The 20,064-nt window shown below is 51.2% G+C and overlaps 3 protein-coding genes and 1 long non-coding RNA gene across 4 annotated transcripts; all 4 read left to right on the top strand.

Annotated features, from left to right (window-relative positions):
* The first annotated feature begins 425 nt into the window (after window positions 1–425).
* Window positions 426–3,539, top strand: LOC103016537 (transmembrane protein 102). The gene is made up of 2 exons (XM_007166431.2): window positions 426–2,116; window positions 2,218–3,539. Exons 1-2 carry the CDS (start codon window positions 1,903–1,905, stop codon window positions 3,537–3,539), a joined length of 1,536 nt encoding a protein of 511 aa, XP_007166493.2. The 5' UTR covers window positions 426–1,902.
* Window positions 3,540–5,658: 2,119 nt separating this feature from the next.
* On the top strand, window positions 5,659–9,559 carry LOC103016823 (fibroblast growth factor 11). The gene is made up of 5 exons (XM_057536482.1): window positions 5,659–5,877; window positions 7,529–7,639; window positions 7,844–7,947; window positions 8,569–8,767; window positions 9,035–9,559. Exons 1-5 carry the CDS (start codon window positions 5,685–5,687, stop codon window positions 9,211–9,213), a joined length of 786 nt encoding a protein of 261 aa, XP_057392465.1. The 5' UTR covers window positions 5,659–5,684; the 3' UTR covers window positions 9,214–9,559.
* A 1,621-nt stretch (window positions 9,560–11,180) lies between these two features.
* On the top strand, window positions 11,181–12,281 carry SAT2 (spermidine/spermine N1-acetyltransferase family member 2). Its single transcript, XM_057536184.1, has 3 exons — window positions 11,181–11,762; window positions 11,933–11,984; window positions 12,121–12,281. The coding sequence occupies exons 1-3, from the start codon at window positions 11,697–11,699 to the stop codon at window positions 12,279–12,281; spliced, it is 279 nt and encodes a 92-aa protein (XP_057392167.1). The 5' UTR covers window positions 11,181–11,696.
* Window positions 12,282–12,556: 275 nt separating this feature from the next.
* Window positions 12,557–14,482, top strand: LOC130705937 (uncharacterized). The gene is made up of 3 exons (XR_009006334.1): window positions 12,557–12,588; window positions 12,722–13,033; window positions 14,143–14,482. It is a non-coding gene; the product is annotated as an uncharacterized LOC130705937 (long non-coding RNA).
* Window positions 14,483–20,064: the final 5,582 nt, after the last annotated feature.

The raw sequence follows: 20,064 nt of genomic DNA, 5'->3' as shown, positions 1-20,064 counted from the left end.
CATCATGGAAAATGCTATTGGAGAGCAGTGCTTTAGAGTTTAGAGCAATTTTCCTTTCCCTGTCACCCACCCCCAGCATCTTAAAGCTCCCCCAGAGCCCAGGGAACTTAGTTCTTTTTAGGGTGGCTCAGAAGCCACCCTCTGGGGAGGAGGTAAGATGTAGGCATGGACACCCAACGCCTGATTTCCCCAGACTGTGAGAAAGAGCCCAGGCTTCAGTTTTCCTGATCTGGTCTCTTGGGTCACGACCAGAGGTATGGAAACTTGCCTCCCCCGTTCTGGGCTGTGTTTGGGGCTCTTGGTTACTGAGGGAGAAGACCTCTCTTGGTCAGTGACTAGGAAACCTTGTGTTTTAGGCTCCCCAAATTGAGCCTTGGATTCTGACGGTGCCCTCCTTCATAGGCCTCTAACTTTCTCGAGGTGTCTCCACTTAATTTTCTTGCCCATGGACTTAGGCCTAGTTCACTGTGGAGACAGACCCCTGGGAAAAAGGAATGTAAGAATTCCTGGTCCAGCATGCATTGGTCTAATCTGTGAGCGTGTCTCTGGTGTCCTAGCTTTCTGTCCTATTATTCTGGCTCCTAGTTTCAGCCTGGACTTAAGCTGTGTCCATGATAGCACTGGCCGCTGAAAGCAATTTCCTTCCCCTCATAATTTTTCATTGCCCTGCCCTAGCCCAGCTGGAGTTTCCTCTGGACTTGATTTTCAGTCCTGATAACTCTTCTGTATACACACATAAGCTGCGAGATTGCAAAGTGTTTTCCCTGCCACCACTTGTGTGTCTGAGGTGGGCAACACTAATATGTCCCTTCCCTGAGTCAGATGTCCATCCCTGGGTCACTACAGGCACACTATCGGTGTGTTCTTGTCTAACATTACCACCACCGATTCCAAGGAGATACGTCCCAGCGGGAGAGCCCATTTCCAACACCTCTCTGGCTCAGCTCTGACCTTGGACAAGTCATGTGCACCCTTTCTAGGCTTGCAGTCTCACCTCTAAAATGAAGTTATAATTGCATGCAAGAACCCTTCTAGATTTAAATGACCAGGGCTCCTCTGCTCCCAAGTGCGATGTAGAGTCCCCTATTTCTCCGCATGCCCTAGTGTCTGTCCCTCATTATTGTTTGCTATTCAGATCCATCCTATTAGGCCTCTGTTCTAACCCCAAGGAGTGTTTGTGCGGTTGACCTGGCCTTATAAAGACACAGAATAGTTTATCTGCATAGAAACTACAGCTTCCATCAGGCACTACTTGAACGGAACCGGAAAGGATGTGGCGGCGTGGCCCCAACGCCCTGGTAGTTTTGAAGACAAACTACAACCCCCCAGATAGCCGCGAAATCTCTGCAGAGCGAAAGGATGGACTGAACTCTGACTGGAGGCCGGGCTGCTCCGGAACCACCCCGACAGCCTCCAGAAAGGGGCGTGGTTATAATTTAGGGGCGTGGCCTTGCAGGCAGCAGGAAGAAGTTACCTGTTGAATCTTCCTATCCATTCTCTTCCCAGCCTTTGTAGCTACCCCTAAGAGGGAAGCCGTAAACCACTAGCCTCTTCTGAAAAAGAGGTAAGGGGACGTAGACAAGGGGCAGCGAAGGAGGCTACTGCATTCCTTAGGAGGGGCCAAACAGCTACTTTCTACCTGCTGAGTCAGGTGAACCGTTCCATGGGGGCGGGGACCAGCATATGAGAAAAGGGCAAGGACGGAGGAGGTGTTTATTTGTTCCCTTTCAAGACTAAATTTAGGGCCCTTCGTCTGCAGACCCATTGGCGCACTGTGCCTTGGGAACCCTCTTGGCCTCTGGAAGAGAAAAGAACGGGGGCCAGTTTTCCGCAGCAAAAGGAACGGCCCCTCTGGGCTTCCTCCCGTCTGTGTATTTCCTAGCCCCAAAACGACAGAGCCATATGGCTTCCGCGGTCTGGGGGAGTGCTCCCTGGTGGGGCCCACCGCCCCCAGCCCCAGCCCGGCCGCTCACGGACATCGACTTCTGCTCTGGGGCGCAGCTGCAAGAACTAACCCAGCTGATCCAGGAGCTGGGTGTGCAGGAGAGCTGGAGTGAAGGTCCCAAGCCAGGACCAGATCTCCTCCAGGCCAAGGACTTTGTTTTCTCTTTGCTTGGTAAGTAACCCTCCCAGCCTTCGGGAACTTGCAGCTCTCAGCTCCGCCTCACCCCGCCCCGGCTCTGGATCACGCCTTTATGATCCCTTCTCTTTCCTTAGGTCTCGTTCACCGCCGGGACCCTCGCTTTCCTCCACAGGCAGAGCTCTTGCTGCTTCGTGGCGGGATTCGCGAGGGCTCCCTGGATCTGGGGCCTGCGCCTCTAGGTCCCTACGCTCGGGGACCTCACTACGACGCCAGCTTCACCCTCCTGGTGCCCGTGCTTTCGCTAGATGGCACTGGGCAGGAGCTGCAACCGGACGTGGGATCCTGTTACGCATGGCTCTTCCTCCCAGAGCAAGTACGCGGAACCTCGGTCCGGGAGGCATGGCAGGATTGCCTAGGACCCCCAGTCCCAGGAGGACGTGATTCGATCCACCCAGCCCAAAGCAAACAAACTCCCAAGGATCCGCAAATCTCCGTGGACCAGCTGCACGGTGACGTCACTGAGCCTGAGGCACACGAGTCTTTGGAAAAATCACCTAGTAATGTTTCAGTGCCAGAATTGCCTCAACAAGACGTAACCGATGTTGACTTCCCCTCACCACTGAAAAAAACGAATGGTGACGTCACCAAAGCAGCCGACGTTAGCCCAGTGCCACAGCCGTCGGAGGCTCGGGAGGCATGGCCCACATTGTGCCCCGCCCAGGTGGCTGCCTGGTTCTTCGCTTCGCTGGCTGCGGTCGCTGAGTCCCTGTTTCCGGTCCCGGGTGCCCCGCGCTTGGTCCACGCAGCCCGCCACGCGGGGGTCACCACCATCCTCCTGGCTACGCCCGGGTCCCCGCGCCGCCTCCTGCTATTCGACCTGATCCCCGTGGTGTCCGTGGCCGGCTGGCCCCAGGAGGCTCGGAGCCACTCGTGGGCCGGCCCGCTGGCCTCGGAGTCGTCTTCCTTCTACCTGGTGCCCGGCGGCGGCGGCACAGAGCGGCCGGGCGCCTCCGGATGGCAGCTCTGCCTCGCCCGCCAAGAGCTGGCGCTCAAGACGCGCATACCCGTTCCCCTGCTGCAAGCGCACGCGGCGGCCCAGGCGCTGCTGCGCCCGCTGGTGGCCGGGACTAGGGTCGCGGCGCCCTATCTCCTGCGGACGTTGCTCTACTGGGCGTGCGAGCGGCTGCCCGCGCTCTATGTGGCGCGACCCGAGAATGCGGGCGCCTGCTGCCTCGGGCTGCTGGATGAGCTGGGCCGGGTGCTCGAGGCTGGGACGCTGCCCCACTATTTTCTGAGTGGCCAAAAGCTCGGTGCGGGGGACGGCGCCGCTTCGTTGCTCGGGGCGTTGGCCCTGCTTCGCAGGGACCCTGCCCGCGCCCTGCGCGCCGCTGTAGAAGAGGCCAAGGCTGCACGCAAGGGGGGCGGCTTAGCCGGCGTGGGAGGCGGCGCCCATTAAAGACGCTGTTCCTACTAACCTGGAATGTGCTTCTGTTGGCCAGCGGGATGTGGAGGGGACTGCTCTCCCCTCACCTGGGAGACAGGCTGAGCGCCTTGGGCCCGAAGAACCCGTTCTAGAAGGCCTCCTCGCCGGTTCCTCCGCTTCCTCCCACCCTCCTCCCGCCGCATCCCTGGCACAGGTCGTTCCATTCTGGCCTCTCCACTTTCCAAATCTGTGGCCAGCACCCCTCCTGCTCCCGTGCAGCCTCTGGCATCCATCTCCCGCCAGTTCTTATGGTCTTTTCTCTTAGGAGTCAATAGGGATGGGGGTAACATATTTGCTGAAAAAACGTGTAAAGGAGAAAGGTATGGAGACCAGGGACTGACCAATTTGTCTCACACAAAAGCAGAGATATTAAGGAGGCCGGATTTCACCCCAGGCTAGACCTCACCACCACCGCTATCTCTTCAGTTATTCCCCCCACCTTCCTCATCCAGTTCTGTCCTCCATCCCGGGCAGTAGGGTCCCTTTCTCCATTCTCGGGGCATCTGCCATTCCATCTATCTAAGCCCAACCTCTCCCCCAATCCAGAGTTCCATTCAGTGGAGTCGCCTCCTTGTCCCTCCTCCTCTGAACCCCGAGACATGCGAGACATGCGGCCTTGTCTCGGCTCCACCTGTCTCTAAGACCGTCCCCACTCCCTGCCTCCAAGGAACCCCAGGGTTCCTCCCGCCCAGCTTCACCCCCCCCACCTCTTTCCCGGAGTCTCCACCCCCTGCCCCGCCCCCGGGCCGGCTCTCGGAGGAGGGGAGAGCTGCTGTCGCCGCCGCCGCCTCAGCTTCCCACAGCCGCTCCCGCTGCCGCCGCTGCCGCCGCTGCCGCCGCTGCCGCCGCTCCGCTTGGTCCAGCCGCCAGGCCCAGTGCTCACTTCGCCAGACCAGGGCGCTCTGCGGAGACACCCTCACTCCTTCCTGGGGTCCGGGACGCCTAGCCGGGCGTGGGGGGAAGCTCCGCTTGCGGGGTACAGGGAGGGAGGAGCCTGGAACCAGAGCCAGCGCCAGCCGTCCCCGGATCGACAAGACAGGACAGGTTGAGGGGCGTCGGGGAAGGAAGAGGGGGTGCTATAGGCAGTCCCGGGGAGGACAAGGAAGCCCTGTCGCAGAAAGCTCTGATGCGCTCTGCCTTATAGCGGGTCTGTTCACAGTTGGGGACCCGTGACAACGTGGGTGCACTCCTCTCTCGGGGGGCTGGTTGGATTGGAGGGCGTGGGATCTAAACAGCACCAGCTGTCCCCGAGGAAATTAGGGGCTGCCAGAAAAAAACAAAAAAGCCAAAAACCTATGCTCCTTATTCCGAGGTGACAGAGGGCCCTCCAGACAACCACCTGGTGTAACCACTAGGAAGGGCGGATTTGGAGGTGACTTCAAAAGGAGTGGAGGGTAACAAGGTGAGGAAAGGGGCTCAGCAGCTGGAACCCTGTGCCACTAGAAATGGGGGTGACTTGGTAAAGACCGGTATCGTCCAGAGACAGGGTCTGGGAACCTCTTCTTGCTGATTGGCGACAGTCTGGATATTTCAAGGCATAGTTTTTGGGGGATTTCAGTGAAAAAAAGTGGGGGATTCCTCACGTAGAGGGTGGCAAAGGAAAAGACACCAAGGTTGGGTTCTTCCTAGACACTGGCAGCACCCCAGCAGGGGTGGGGTGAGCTAATATCCCCAAAGCTAAGGACCCACACCCTTAAAATTACAAGAGTGGCTTTGGCAGGAGTGCAGGGCCCGGAAATAGGGTGGAAAGGTGCCTGGGGATATTGGAACCACATCCTGGAAAATGTGAGGGTCTTGGCTTTGGGATAGTGTTAGTGGGGGACAGGGACACTGGAGATCAGAGAAGGGGGAGTTTTCTGTGGGGGGCAAAGGTCGAGGGTGGGGTCAACTGAGAGGTACATAGGCTGCTGGGTCTGGCGAAGCTAGCACGAGGCCCAAGGGTGGGAGCTGGTGCCTGGGGTGGGGGTCGTCTAGGGCTTATCCTCAGGTCCCGTGGGTGAGGCGGCGAGTCGGACCGGAGAGGCAAGACCATGTCCTGGTGAGCTAGCGGGCTTCTCTGGGGGCGCCCAGCGCGCTCCGGGAGCCTGCCGGTTTTGGGGTGTCTCCTCCGGGGGCGCCATGGCGGCACCGGCCAGCAGCCTGATCCGGCAGAAGCGGGAGGTCCGCGAGCCCGGGGGCAGCCGGCCCGTGTCAGCGCAGCGGCGCGTGTGTCCCCGCGGCACCAAGTCCCTTTGCCAGAAGCAGCTCCTCATCCTGCTGTCCAAGGTGCGACTGTGCGGGGGGCGGCCCGCGCGGCCGGACCGCTGCCCGGGTGAGTGGCTGGGGCGGGGTCTCCGGGCCGGGGGTCTCTCTGCCTGGGAGGTTGAGGCCAGGGACTCGGAAGAGCGGGGCCCGACTGACGGCGGCTCCCCGAAAGTGAAAGGGGGTGCGCCTGGACCACAAACCCTCGGCCAGACGATGCCTCAGTTTCCCTTCTCTCTCGCCCATAACCCCGAGTCTCCTTGCTTTCGAGGGCAAGGGGAAGGCTTGAGGGGCTAAGCCTGGTGCCCCGAAGCCTGGCAGCTCCCGCTCGCCCCCCTCCCAACACACGAGTCCCCACCCCCACCGTCCTCTGCCTACGTGCGGTCTCTCGCGATTCTTTCAATGCCGAGCGGAGGGGCCTGGGGGTTCCGGACGCCTGGGTCACCCCGAGGGTTTCTGCGGCTCCGGCAGCCCCGCCCCCGCCCCGCTTCTCCCGCTCCTCCGAGCCTTGGCTCCGTTCCTCCTCGCCGAGCTTGCCTGGCTCGGTACCAATCTCCCCAGCTCTCCCCGGGGTGTCCTTGCAGCTACCTCGCCAGTCCGCCCCTCTGTGCGCCCTCCTCCCGTGACCTGCACTTCAAGAAGGGAGCTGGGCACTCCCCCATGACCGCCTACGCGACTCCGAAATCGGGTCCCACGGGCTCAGGGGACCCTCTGCCGCGAGCAACTCAGACAACACTACACGGCTGGATACCCGCACGGAGACTGGGGGTCGTACCATCTACGAGGGGGTACCGGGAACTCGGCCGCAAGCGCCGGGGGAGGAGAGTTGTGAGGGTTAGCGTGTGGTCCCCGTCCAGGTGCGACAGGCGGGAAGTCCCTCTGGCCTCGCTCCCGCCCGCTCCCAGCTCCCCTAGGGGGAGACCCCCCCGCCCCCCGCTGGCGTCCTCCTCCCCCCGCCGCCGGCCCTCCGCAGTGGTACGGTCCGCAGCCCACCCTTTGAGTGGGACCCAGCCCCCACGTGAGTCAGCCTGCCTCACCAGCTCCCTGGCCCCTCCCCCATTTCCTTGGTTTGCTACCGAATATCCCCCATCCCAGGCGGGTTACCTGGCTGAAGGGGAGAGGCTGAGCCTCAGGGAGGGCTGGGCCCCCGCGAGCCAGCAGACTGACAGACAGACAGACAGGTGGGTCAGTGTCAGACAGGCCGGCGCTGGGCCAAGGCGAGGCCCGCGAGAAGCGAGCGGCAGCCGCAGCAGCAGGTGCTGAGTCAGCGTCAGGCCCAGTCCCACCCCCACTCCTGAGGGGGCGCCCCTACCCTGGGGTCACCTTACTGCCCCCCACATTCGCAAACACACTGCCGCTTCAGCAGCTCTGCCTGTCTCCCTTTGTCCTCTGCCTTTCCATGTATCTCTCCCCTTCCTCTACCTTCTTCTCCCCTCCCCCCATTCTGGTTGAGCTGTAGAGTAGGAATTAAGCCTTTAAATAAATTTCAGTCAAGTAAACTGAAAGCTGGTTAGAGGAAGCAGAAGGGACCCACACCCCAGCTTCCTCTGGAGTCAAAGAGAGGTGGGAGAGACCTTGCTTAGAGGGTCAGGGAGCTGGGGCCCTGGGACCCTCTTCCTTCCCTCCATCCTCCTTTCTTTCTCTCCTCTGATCCCGCCAAGTGTAGCAATGTTTCTGGGAACAGAGGTGTCATGTTCCAAGATGAATGTCTCTTTCTCCAGAGCCTCAGCTCAAAGGCATCGTCACCAAACTGTTCTGCTGCCAGGGTTTCTACCTCCAGGCGAAGCCCGACGGGAGTATCCAGGGCACCCCAGAGGACACCAGCTCTTTCAGTGAGAGGGGAAACCAGCTGCTGGGTGGGAAGGGGGAGAGCAGGCATAGGAGATGACAATCCTATTGTGGCTTCAGGTTCTGTTGTTTTCAGTCTGGCTCTTTGACCCCGCAAAGGAAGAAGTAGAACTGGGACCAGAATTGAGGGGGGGCTCAGATGGGGATTGGAGGCTTGGGGTACTGATACCTCTTCTCTCCACCCCCAGCCCACTTCAAACTGATCCCTGTGGGGCTCCGTGTAGTCACCATCCAGAGTGCCAAGCTGGGTCACTACATGGCCATGAACGCTGAGGGGCTGCTCTACAGCTCGGTGAGACAAGGGGGCAGAGTGGCCTGGAGTCAGGGGACTCCCCTAGCTACAGCCTTCCCAATTGCAGATATTTTGCAGCTCAGGGCTTCCTCTCCCTCCAGCTCTTGCCGACACCCTGTCCTCACTGCCCGCTCCCAAGCACCTCCTCTAGGGTCCCTCCAATCCCTTCTCCTCCAATAGCCTCCTAAACACCCCCAGGCTCTTTGAATGTCCAACTCTTTCAACCTTTTAGGACCCCTGTGTCTTCTCCAACCTCCTCTAGACCTCATTATTACTCACTTCCCCAGAGTCATTCAGGATACTGGGGAAGGATTCAGGAACTCCTCCAAGCAGAAATTCCCTCCAGGTCCCCTGGATGGTGAGAGGTTGGGAGTAGAGCAGAGAGAAGTTATCTTCTTATTCCAGGCCCCCAGAAGTCTAGTTCCTGGCCCTCGGGGGCCACCAGACTCTTCCTCATCCTCCCTTTCTCCCAGTTCCTGCGTGGGCTCAGAAGTTGGCTCTCCCAGGCTCAAACGTATGGATTATATCCTGCCTTGTTCTTCCCAGGGCTCCCTTCTGTTCAGTGATGTGTCTTTTTGTCTTTCTGTCTGTGTGTGCCTTTCTGGGTCTTTGTCTCCTCAGCCACATTTCACAGCTGAGTGTCGCTTTAAGGAGTGCGTCTCTGAGAATTACTATGTCCTGTACGCCTCTGCTCTCTATCGCCAGCGTCGTTCTGGCCGGTCCTGGTACCTGGGCCTGGACAAGGAGGGCCGAGTCATGAAGGGAAATCGAGTCAAGAAGACCAAGGCAGCCGCCCACTTTGTGCCCAAGCTCCTGGAGGGTGAGTATGGACCCCCAGGGAAGAGGTGGACCACATGGGACGGTATTGACCTTGACATGGACATTTAGTGACACACAGCTAAGGGGCTGTAAGTGTTTTAAGAGGACACATGCTATGACAGGTCAAGCCAGGAAGGCTCTGGCCTTTGGAGGTTTGGGAAGCTCTCCTTCTGTGGGTTCCCAGAGGAGGATTGTAGGGGAAGGGAGCCCTTTCAGAGCTCTCTTGGTGCCTAACTCTCCTTCCTGCTCCTCTCTCTCCCCTTCACAGTGGCTGTGTACCGGGAGCCTTCTCTCCACAGTGTCCCTGAGACCTCCCCTTCCAGGCCCCCTGCCCCCTGCCATGCAGTCCCCGGACTGGAGGCTCCCTGCCCTCGCCACCACCACAGCCTGTCTCCCAGCCCTGCTTCTGGCCCTGCTCTCACCCCTGCTGCCACGCTCATGCCCTGAGCAGCCAGGTCCCACCAGGTGCTCTACCCAGAGGGAGCCTAGGGGCCGGCCGTGACTTCCGGGGCTGCTGAGACCCTCAGATCCTTGGGCCCGGGAAAGGGGTCAGAGAGGGGGATGTCTGAAAATGGTCCTGGCTGATCACTTCTTTCCTTCCACACTCACACCCTCCAAAGCCTTTTCCCGAGATGGCGCGGGGGGTTCCAAAACTGACAAAACCAGGGCATAAATCTTCTGCACCCCGGGCTCAGCCAGTTCCTGGAGCCCTTTGCCCTTTTCATGGCCACCAAGCCATAGATTTATAGGTCCACTGGAGCTCAGGATTAGTTTCCTTCTTTCCCTACTCCACCTTTTGCCTGGTTCCAGACAGGTTCTGAAACACCAGGCACCCCAGCCAGGGCCATTTCTTTTTTTTTTTTTTTTTTCCACACACACACACTGTATTTTATTTTTACAAGAGATAGATAGACTGACACCAAGCATTGTACATGGATGACCACAACAAAAGCAACAATGATTGCAATTACCAAACATGAAACACACTTATACTATGTCATAATATTGACATTCAGTCCAGTAATCCTCCACTGTAACAGCTCCTTTACTTTGCAGTGAAAATTGATTTGTATATTCTTTTCCTCTGAGTCCTTGTGGGATTTTTTTTTTTTAAATTCAGACAGAAAGTCACAAAAATTATACTCATCCTCATCAGTTCACTCAGTCCCATGTAATTAATTTCTTTTTTTTCATCTTGATCTTTTGTTAGCAGTTTTATGAGTTCATCAGTTTTTCATTAGAGTTCTGAAAATGCTTATTCATTCAGTTCAGCAGTACAGTCAGTTACCAGAAACCTGTACTTGTCAGAGTCTTTTCCATGAATTTCTTGAAGATGAAACTCTTTTATAGGAACATATTTGCAAAATCATCAGAGTACACCCAGAACTGTCTGTAAATGACAAAAGACTTAAAAATGACCATGGTTAAAGATTTGATGAAAGTTCATAATAATGCAGTTGACAAGAAAATTAGTTATTTCTGAGATATACATTTTAAAGTAATAACTAGGATTATTACTTATAACATTATACCAGAACATATAAGATTTTTAGACGTTTCCTGTAATGTCTGAAACATTTATATTAACATATTTCCATACATATTTCCATACAAATACAAATATAAGATTTTTAGAAATTTCATGTAATGTCTGAAACATTTATATTAACATATTTCCATACATATTTCCATACAAATACAAATATAAGATTTTTAGAAATTTCATGTAATGTCTGAAACATTTATATTAACATATGTCCATACATATTTCCATACAAATACAAATATAAGATTTTTAGAAATTTCATGTAATGTCTGAAACATTTATATTAACATATTTCCATACAAATAACCCAATGAAAGTTTAGTATTAGTTGTTTTGTTTGTTTTTTTATACTGCAGGTTCTTATTAGGCATCAGTTTTATACACATCAGTGTATACATGTCAATCCCAATCGCCCAATTCAGCACATCACCATCCCCACCTCATCGCAGTTTTCCCCCCTTGGTGTCCATATGTCCAAGTCACCCCACCTGTGTTCTTTAGTGTCCTTGTCTGCAAAATGTGAAAAAATACCTACTTTCCGGAGCTACTGTGAATGAGGATGAATCGAGATGATACAGGCACGGTGCCTGGTATCTACTCTGAGCTCCTCCCTCAGTATTTTCCCAGGCCTCTGAGGCTTGCTGCATAGGGAGGTGCTGTCTCTGAGTGTGATTCAGTGGATACTAAGAGTCCTGGTCCCTTCTCCCCATTATCTTCTCTTAGCCGTCTACTACAAGGCCTAACCATTTACCAGTAGAAATTCATCACCCTCTCCCTGACCCATCTTAAAATACAAATGCCCCCAAGAGAAGTAACACTTTGAGCCAGTAGGCAAGAGCTGGAGGTCTTGGGGCTCACCCCGAGTCTGGATGGGCTGGAATGGGTGAGTTGGGGTGAAGGGTAGAGCAGGTAATCACTGCACACTTCAGTTAAAGAAGGAGGTATCTTTCGAGCCGTGGGGTTTCTCCAACGGAGGCTGGAACACCCAGATAACAACAACGAGGAAGCCTCGGCAGTCCAGCCTTGACCCCTGCGGGGAGTGCGGTCAAGATACCCGGCCATAGGGGCAGAGCTGGCGGGTGGGCGGGGACATGCCTGCTCTGCAAGCTGATTGGCTGGCAGGTGCGCGCTGGCGGGGCCCGAAATTAGGGGCTACCAGGCCGTGAGGACCGCTAGTCCCACCGCTCTCTCGGCCCCGCGGCAGCCGGAATCGGGCTTCTGCTTCCCAGCCCGCGGCGCCCCCACCACCTCGCTCCCCACCACTCCCCCGGCTTTCCGGGATCCGAATTTGGAGGCCCCTTAAAGGGTCCCCGTTGCTCTTCGCCCGGTCCTGCAGAACGGAAGTGGGGATCCTGGACTTCGGTCCCAGACGGTGGAGATCGGGATGGCTTCCGTGCTGATCCGAGAAGCCAAGGAGGGAGACTGTGGAAATATCCTGAGGCTGATTCGGGTGAGGGCTGCAGGCCGGAAACCGGGGTCCCAGAGGGGGTCAGAGCGGCGCTGCTGGAGTGGGGGCGGGAAGGAGGAGGTGGGAGCAGAGGGAGGAGCGCGCCCAGGGCTCCTGCTCTGGGAGCAGCGAGGCCCTCCTGCCTTAATCTAGCCTCTGTCCGCACGCTGTAGGAACTCGCTGAGTACGAGAAACTCTCAGACCAGGTGAAGATCAGTGAAGAAGGTACGGGCCCAACACCTGAGTCCTGACGGAGGCTGGGGTGGAAGTGACGGATGGGTTCCCCAGGCAGTAACTCCAGACTGGGCACACACCCAGGCCTTCTGTCTCTATCTCTTTGTCACAACTCCGATCTCTGCAGCCCTGAGAGCAGATGGCTTTGGAGAGAATCCTTTCTATCACTGTTTGGTAGCAGAGATTCTTCCTGTCCCCGGGGAGCCACAGGGTAAGAGCACCCCTATCTCAGAGGTGCCCTCTCCAGTCAGCCTCAAAGGTCTCTCCCCCAGGTGCCCAGCGGCCTGACCCTTCTTTTTTTCTCTCTCAGGGCCCTGTGCGGTGGGCTATGGGCTATACTACTTCATCTACAGCACATGGAAGGGACGAAACATTTATCTGGAAGACATCTACGTGAAGCCAGAGTATCGGGGTACTGGGCAGAGGCCAGGCTGGGAGAAAAGCAACCCATAGACTGGACCACCATCCCTTGCCTCTTAATCCTAGCCTATGGTCTTTTCTGATCCCCTTCAACTCAGACAATCCCTCTTTTTGTCTTTTTCTCCCCACATCAGGTCAGGGGGTTGGCTCCAAAATAATCAAAAAAGTGGCTGAGGTGAGGAGAGGGATGGAGCTACAAGCTGGGACCTGGCAAAGCAAAGCTGTATGGGAGGCACCTGGGTTGAATGGAGGGCGAGAAAGTCTTTTCCTTTTTGACCCAGGAAAGTGAGTGGTGTCTTCTCCCACAGGTGGCCCTGGATAAGGGCTGCTCCCAGTTCCGCCTGGCAGTCCTAGACTGGAACAAGGGGGCTATGGACTTGTATAAGGCCCTAGGAGCCCAAGATCTGACGGAAGCTGAAGGTTGGCACTGCTTTCGCTTTGAAGGAGAGGCGATGAGGGAGTTGGCAGGAAAGTGACGCCATCCCTTGGGGATCTCCATTTCAGCTTCTTCATCCCCACCAGCTCAAGCAGTCCTCAGAGACTGTCTCCACTGACCAAGGCCTCCCGGAAGGAAGGGAAGGAGGGTTGGAGGTGAATATTCCCAGATGGAAAGAACAGAGGTGAGGAAGAGGCAAGCCTTCCCACCTCCTTGTTAAGGGTGAAAAATAAATGAGAATTCCCATGTGTTGATGTGGTGTTGGGTGGAGGAATTGAGGATGTGACAAGCTTCAGCTATTACGACCCTTCCTCAGTGTTTTCTGGTCAGTGGATATTGCTCCTGGGGATAAAAGTGGGCCTAAGATGACTTTCACCCACAATGGACCAGAATATTGGCTCTGGCCTCTAGCATATATATCAGGCTTGTTGGTCAGGTTTGGGACCCAGACAAAGGCCTCCAGTGTCTGGACTGGGCTGTGTGGAATCCGAGACTGAGGCAGGCCCACCGACTCAACAGATGGAACAGGCTGCCACCTGGTGGCGGCATTCTAGGGACACTGGGAAGGACCACTGGCCCCAACTTTTTAAAAAATCCGCTCAGCTAGCGAGTGCTTTTTCTTTTTCAAAAGTCACAAAGCCTTTTTTTTCAGTTCAGCAGAACCAAAACAAACCTTTAGGACCCATGGAGACAAGAAGGGAAACAGGTTCATTTCCTACTTTCATAATATTTTATTATACAAGTAATGCAGGTTTGTTGTAGAGAAGTTTGAAGGGACATATAAAAATAAAATCCATAGCCTTACTTACATCTCTACTCTTAACCCTTTGGTACTGATTCCTTAGATTTTTTCAATGTACATATATACATATAATTAGTTAAGTATGTGGGGATTTATGGGATCAACTCTTTTGCAACCTGTTTTTTCATTTAACAATAAATCAGAAACATCTTCCTAAGTTATTAAACACATCCTCACTTTCAGTGGTAACATATTATTCCTTTTGTGGAGGAACCATTGGTTAAATGGTCATAATTTAGACACTGAAAGTGGACAAGCAGGTAACATAAATGTGTAAATTGTAAAACACAGGATCAATGGAGTCTAGAGAGTTGAAGATCCATCTTAAAATTCAAAAAAAAAAAAAATACAATTCAGCCAAACAACACTTCAAAGGCCCAAATTCTTCCAGAGTGGTGCCAGTTTTGGGCCCTTAAAACGAGTTTACAACAGATGGGCCTTTAGGACAAACTTGATTGAGAAATAATGAAGCTTGTCTGCCCCTTCCACAGATGGGAGCAAGAAGAATCCAGTTTCATGCCCTTGGCTCATCTAATCTGGCAGGGATGAATATCTTTTAAACATGAACAAGTTATCTTTTGATGGCACTTTTTAAACTTAACTCAGAATGAATTATTTCTGGAAGGACACACAAACAAGCAGAGAGTGGTTGCTTCCAGGGAGAGGAACTGGGTGTCCAGGTAACGGAAGGAAGGGGACTTTTCCCCATGCCACTTTGGATCTTCTGAATTTTGTGCCTCGCCCATGTAGTACTTCAGAAAAATGAATAAATAAAACTTTAAATACTAATGCAGAAGAAAAGATTATGAACTAGGAAACAATATTTCCAAAATGTATCTTGCCCCCGTCCTGTTTTGTCTTTGCTTTTCAGAGTTTACACTTGTTTTTTTGTTATTCGCTCACCCTGACCCAGATCTTACCAGTTTTCATAGGGTGTCTTTGCACCCCGGCATCAATCCATTCTGCAGCCACCCCATGGTCTCCCACCCACTCATCACTTCATTAACCTCCTGTAGGGTGATTCTATTAAGTGCTGGGGCTGACTAGTATGGAGTGAAAATCACCTGGGTTCTGTCCATTCCAGGGAGAACAGAGGGGAGGGCATTTAGGGGGAGGGATTTTTAAAGAAAGAATAGAGATAACTTAAAATATCTCTCAAATCTGTCCACATCCCTAACCCCACTTCCACTATCACCTCTCTTTGAAAATTGCTATAACCTCCTAACTGATCTCCCAGCCTCCTTCTGTAACTACCCCCCTTCCATGGGGTTATTTTTTTTTTTAATCATAGATATACAGTATACTATTTAAAGTGTCAACTATCTCTACAAGACCTATATAAGAAAACAGTAGTCTCCCAATTCCCCAGCTCTTCAGAGTCAATCACTTTCAATTGAGTTTTTAAATTGTATTGTTATGGGGGGGGGGGGTTTGTATTCACCTTCATATTTCAAATTCAAAATGGCATACAGATATTGCTACTTTTTTGTTTTTTTTTTGGCCACATTGGGTCTTCGTTGCTGCACACGGGCTTTCTCTAGTTGCGGCGAGTGGGAGCTACTCTTCGTTGCGGTGCGCAGGCTTCTCATCGCAGTGGCTTCTCTTGTTGCGGAGCACGGGCTCTAGGCGCGTGGGCTTCAGTAGTTGTGGCGCACGGGCTTAGTTGCTCCGAGGACGTGGGATCTTCCCGGACCAGGGTTCGAACCCGTGTCCCCTAGCATTGGCAGGCGGATTCTTAACCACTGCGCCACCAGGGAAGTCCAGTTATTGCTACTTCTTGATGTTTCTGTTTCGAGCACTAGTATTGACCTCCCATTGCTAACCCTCTTTTCCAACCCCTCTTTCACCCCATCCCTACTTCCCATCCTCCCATCCCTCCAATATTATATCATAACTCTGGATGGATCTGTGTTTCATGTTTACATGTTATGATTATGCAAATGTTCTTCACAGTTGAACCATGTGGATTGTTATAGGTGTTTTTCTTTCTTGCATCATTTTTGTTTTCCCTGAAATTAATACTTGCCTTGTATCTTTTATTCATTTGCTTAGTTTTCTGTGTACTCTAATTTATCCCCCAATTCTCCCCTAGTTATGTTAATCTCTTCTTAAGAATATACAAACACGTAAGGAATTTGATCTATTTCATTTTGAAGAACTTTCTCACGGAGCCCTTAGACCTGCTCCAGCACACAGTCTGATCTTTAGGCTGCACTTTTGGAGTCCCCTTTCACATCCATCTTAGGGACCTTTGCCCCTCTCTTGACAGCCTGTTTCCCAGAACCTATGTACTCACCTTTCTCGGTTTATTTTGATGGAGCTTCTTGAGAAAGGATGCCTGGGAGGTAAATTTGTTGGAATCTTACAAGTCTGAAAATGTCTGGTCTGCTCTTGTACTTAATTGACAGTGTGGATGGGTATCAAATATTAGATTGGAAATAACTTACCCTAAGAATTTTGAAGGCATTTCTCCATTGTCTTCAAGCTTCAGAAACTGAAAGTTTGCTGTATTGCTGTTCAGAAACCTGAAATTTTTCTTATTCTGAATCCTATGTATGAAGCTTATTTTTATTTTCCTTCCCTCTTTCCCCAACCACAGCTTTTAGGAGCGTCTCTTTATCCTAGAATTCTGAAATCTTCCATGGAAATGTCTTAGTGTTTTCTCAGTGGGTCTTTGCAATCTGGAAACTCACGTTCTTCAGTTATGGAAACATTTAAAATTTTTATTATTATTTTTTGGATGATTTTCTCCCTCCTTTATCTCTGTGATCTTTCTGGAACTTTTGTTGTTATTCAGATGTTGAATCCCATGGACTAATCCTATAATTTAAAAAGAAATTTTTTTTCTTTCCTTTCTCCCCATCTTCATTTTCTGGCTCTACTTTCTGGGAGATTTCTTTAATTTCTATTTTCCAACCCTTCTACTGAAATTTTTAAAATTCCCTAATTGATTTTATTTATTTATTTTTCTTCCAGTTTTAATGAGATATAATTGACATAGCAGCACTGTATAAGTTTGTGTGCAGCATAATCATTTGATTTACATACATCATGAAGTGATTATCACAATAAGTTTAGTGAACATCTATCATCTCATATAGCTACAAAATTAAAGAAATAAAATTTTTTTGTGATGAGAACTTAACTTTCATATATATAACGTACAGCAATGTTAATTATATTTATCATGTTGTACATTACATACCTCCTTCTACTGAATTTTTATTTTTGCTCTCATGTTTTTAATTTCTAAGAGCTCTCTTATTCTCTGCATTTTAAAAACATTCTGTTTTTGTTTCATGGACATATGTTCTTTTCTCATCTGAGAATATTCATCATAGGTTTTTTTAAAAATGTTTTTCTCCTTGTGTAGTCTGTATTTCTTCTAAACGTTCTTTCTTTGTTTTGGCCTCCATCTTTCATTTTAAAGGCTTTCCTCAAATGTCTGGTAATCCTCAGTTGTCTGCTCATATTTAAGATCGGGACACTAAGGTACTGATTGGAAACTGTGAGTGTGTCTGTATGGGATGTAGGGAGGCATGTGGACCGTGAACTTTACTATAGGGTGAGCCGTGAGGCCATTTCCTTGAGGAACCCCTGATGTCAGTACCATTAGGTCTTTTTCCTTGTCTGGTTAGATTTCCCAGAGAAGATGCTTCCAAACTCCTGCCTGGAGGGTGTAAGCCTGGTTGTAGGTAATCTCAGAGCTGGGTGAAGAGGGAGTCTGGGGCAAGTCTCAACATTCAATCTGTAAACTTTCATTTAATCCCCATTTTCAGGATCTATCTAGCCATCCATCTATCAATCTATCCATCTTTCTATCTTCCTCTCTCAATCTCTCTGTGTATTTAGAAGTCCTAAGGCAGGACTATCCTGGCGGTCCAGTGGTTAAGACTCCGTGCTTCCACTGCACAGTGCATGGGTTCGATCCCTGGTCCAGGAACTAAGATCCCACATGCCATGCGGTGCGGCCAAAAAAAAAGAAAAAGAAGTCCTAAGGCAAGCTGGAGCATTCTGCTGACACACTCTGTATAGTCCAGCTAGAGTAATTTCACCTACAGGCAATTTCACCTAAAGGCAAGTTGGCTGAAAATCCAGTCACAGCTCCCACTGCTGTCAGCACAAAGTCCAAACTTCTGGCTAATCCCTCCAGGCTCTGGCCCAAATCCCCATTATCTGAAACATTATTCCAGCCTTTTTTCCCCAGCAAGTCAGTTCTGACCATGTTAGACTCTTTCCAGTACCTCAAATGCACTGTAGTCTCCCTTCTGGGCCTTCCGTACATGCCATTTCCCCATCTGAAATGCTGTTCCCCCTTTTCCCACTCTCATCCTTGGCCTGAATGAACAATGACTAAAGCAGATGAAAAAGAGCAAAAGTCAAATCTGAGAGGACTGTTGCTGCCAGAGGCTTGGAAATTGATGATGGTGCCATTTCCAAGACAAAATTCAGCCACTCCTGTTGCTTAAGGGTCCAAACCCAAACATTTTAGTCTGACAGCCAGCACTCCTGATAATCTGTCCCACTTAATTTCTCTAATTCTCCCTCCCTACTCCTCATCAGAATCACTGCTGATAGTCTAGTCCCTTTTATTATTTCTTTTTTTTTTTTTAATTTTATTTATTTATTTATTTATGGCTGTCTTGGGTCTTCGTTTCTGTGCGAGGGCTTTCTCCAATTGTGGCAAGTGGGGACCACTCTTCATCGCAGTGCGCGGGCCTCTCACTATCGCGGCCTCTCTTGTCGCGGAGCACAGGCTCCAGACACGCAGGCTCAGTAATTGTGGCTCACGGGCCCAGCTGCTCCGCGGCATGTGGGATCTTCCCAGACCAGGGCTCGAACCCGTGTCCCCTGCATTGGCAGGCGGATTCTTAACCACTGCGCCACTAGGGAAGCCCCCCCTTTTATTATTTCTGCTACCCTCGTTACTGATGTTCCTTCTCAGGCACTCTTGAAGGCACCTCTTCTTTTGCCAGCCCTTTATTTATTTGTTTGTTTCTTTGTTTAATTTTTGGACACGCTGCACAGCATGTGGGATCTTAGTTCCCCAACCAGGGATCCAACCGGTACCCTGCAGTGGAAGCATGGAGTTCTAACCACTGGACCACCAGGGAATTCCCTGCCAGCCCTTTAAATACTGTTGTAGTTGAGAGTTTTATCATGGACCCAATCCATTTCTAAGTCACTTTTCTTTAGACATCTAATTTTCTCTTATAGCTTTAACTATGTCTAATACGCTGATAATTCTCACATTCACCTCTCTAGCCCAGACGTCTCCTGGGCCACACACTAGTGTGTCCATTGACCTACAGGACATTGGTTCCTTCAGTTAATATTTGCCGTGCCAGGAACTGTGCTAAGTACTGAGTATACAATGCTGGGGACAAACAGACCTGGAACCCAGTCTCTGATCTCATAGGGCTTACTCACAGTGTGATGGCAGAAGACAGACGCTGGATAAATGATTAACATTACAACCATGATGTGTGCCACAAAGGAGTATGGGATGCTTTGGCAGTGTAAGGCAGGGGACCTAAACCAGTGTGGGCATAATGGAAGGCTAATGAAATTATATTTAAATTGGGATCTGAAAGAGAAGTTTGTTGAAGACAAGGGAACATGACCACCTGGATGGTGGACCCTCAAACTCAAAGAGCGCAATCAAACTCATTGAACTCATCAACTTCTCCTCCAAAACTTTTTCTCGTATGTTCTCTCTTCCATGACTGGCATCACCATGCACTCAGCAATCCAAGGTAGAAATCTGTGTTCCTCCCACTTCTTCACTGACTCCACCCCATCCTTATCACCAATTCTTGTTGATTCTATTGCAAATTTAACAGGCTCAAATCAACCTGTACCTCTGTTGCCCACAGCCCTAATCCAAGGCGGTCCTCAGCATCTTCCTCACCTGCAACAGCTCCTCACAGCTCTCACTGCCTTCTGGGATGCCCTTTCTCTTTAATCTATTCCCCACAGTTGTAAAACATAAATCTTATTACATTATACTACTGCTTTAAATCTTTCAGTGGCTCTCCAGTATGGATAAAGTGAAGACCATTTTCCTTAACCTGATTTACAAGTCCTTCACAGTCTAGCTTCCCTACTTCAAGCCAAACGCTATTTGAACTAGTTGTGGTTCCCCAAAGGACATGTTCTTTCTGCTCCTCTGCACCATTGTAGTTCTTGTTCTCTCAAGAATACTCTTACTGCACTTTTCCTCTAGCAAATGCCTATTTATCCCTCAAATCTCAATTTGCATCACCTCCCCTGCAGTAGTCTTTCCCTATCACTCTGAAGAACAACTGACCATTGTTCGTCTCCTTGGGATTCCCTCAAAACTTAGTCCTTATCTTTATCCCATGTTCAAATGAACTCCATGCACTTACTTGTTTAAATGTGTTTGTCTGCTC

The sequence above is a fragment of the Balaenoptera acutorostrata genome, chromosome 20 (assembly GCF_949987535.1).
Source record: "Balaenoptera acutorostrata chromosome 20, mBalAcu1.1, whole genome shotgun sequence".
Lineage (NCBI taxonomy): Eukaryota > Metazoa > Chordata > Mammalia > Artiodactyla > Balaenopteridae > Balaenoptera > Balaenoptera acutorostrata.
This window is presented reverse-complemented; position numbering and strand designations above follow the sequence as displayed.

Coding starts and splice junctions, on each gene's coding strand:
- LOC103016537 (XM_007166431.2), top strand. CDS start 1,903: ATGGCTTCCGCGGTCTGGGGGAGTGCTCCCTGGTGGGGCCCACCGCCC. Junction 2,117..2,217: donor CTTTGTTTTCTCTTTGCTTG/GTAAGTAACCCT, acceptor CTCTTTCCTTAG/GTCTCGTTCACCGCCGGGAC.
- LOC103016823 (XM_057536482.1), top strand. CDS start 5,685: ATGGCGGCACCGGCCAGCAGCCTGATCCGGCAGAAGCGGGAGGTCCGC. Junction 7,640..7,843: donor AGAGGACACCAGCTCTTTCA/GTGAGAGGGGAA, acceptor CTCCACCCCCAG/CCCACTTCAAACTGATCCCT. Junction 8,768..9,034: donor TGTGCCCAAGCTCCTGGAGG/GTGAGTATGGAC, acceptor TCCCCTTCACAG/TGGCTGTGTACCGGGAGCCT.
- SAT2 (XM_057536184.1), top strand. CDS start 11,697: ATGGCTTCCGTGCTGATCCGAGAAGCCAAGGAGGGAGACTGTGGAAAT. Junction 11,763..11,932: donor ATATCCTGAGGCTGATTCGG/GTGAGGGCTGCA, acceptor CGCACGCTGTAG/GAACTCGCTGAGTACGAGAA. Junction 11,985..12,120: donor GGTGAAGATCAGTGAAGAAG/GTACGGGCCCAA, acceptor CGATCTCTGCAG/CCCTGAGAGCAGATGGCTTT.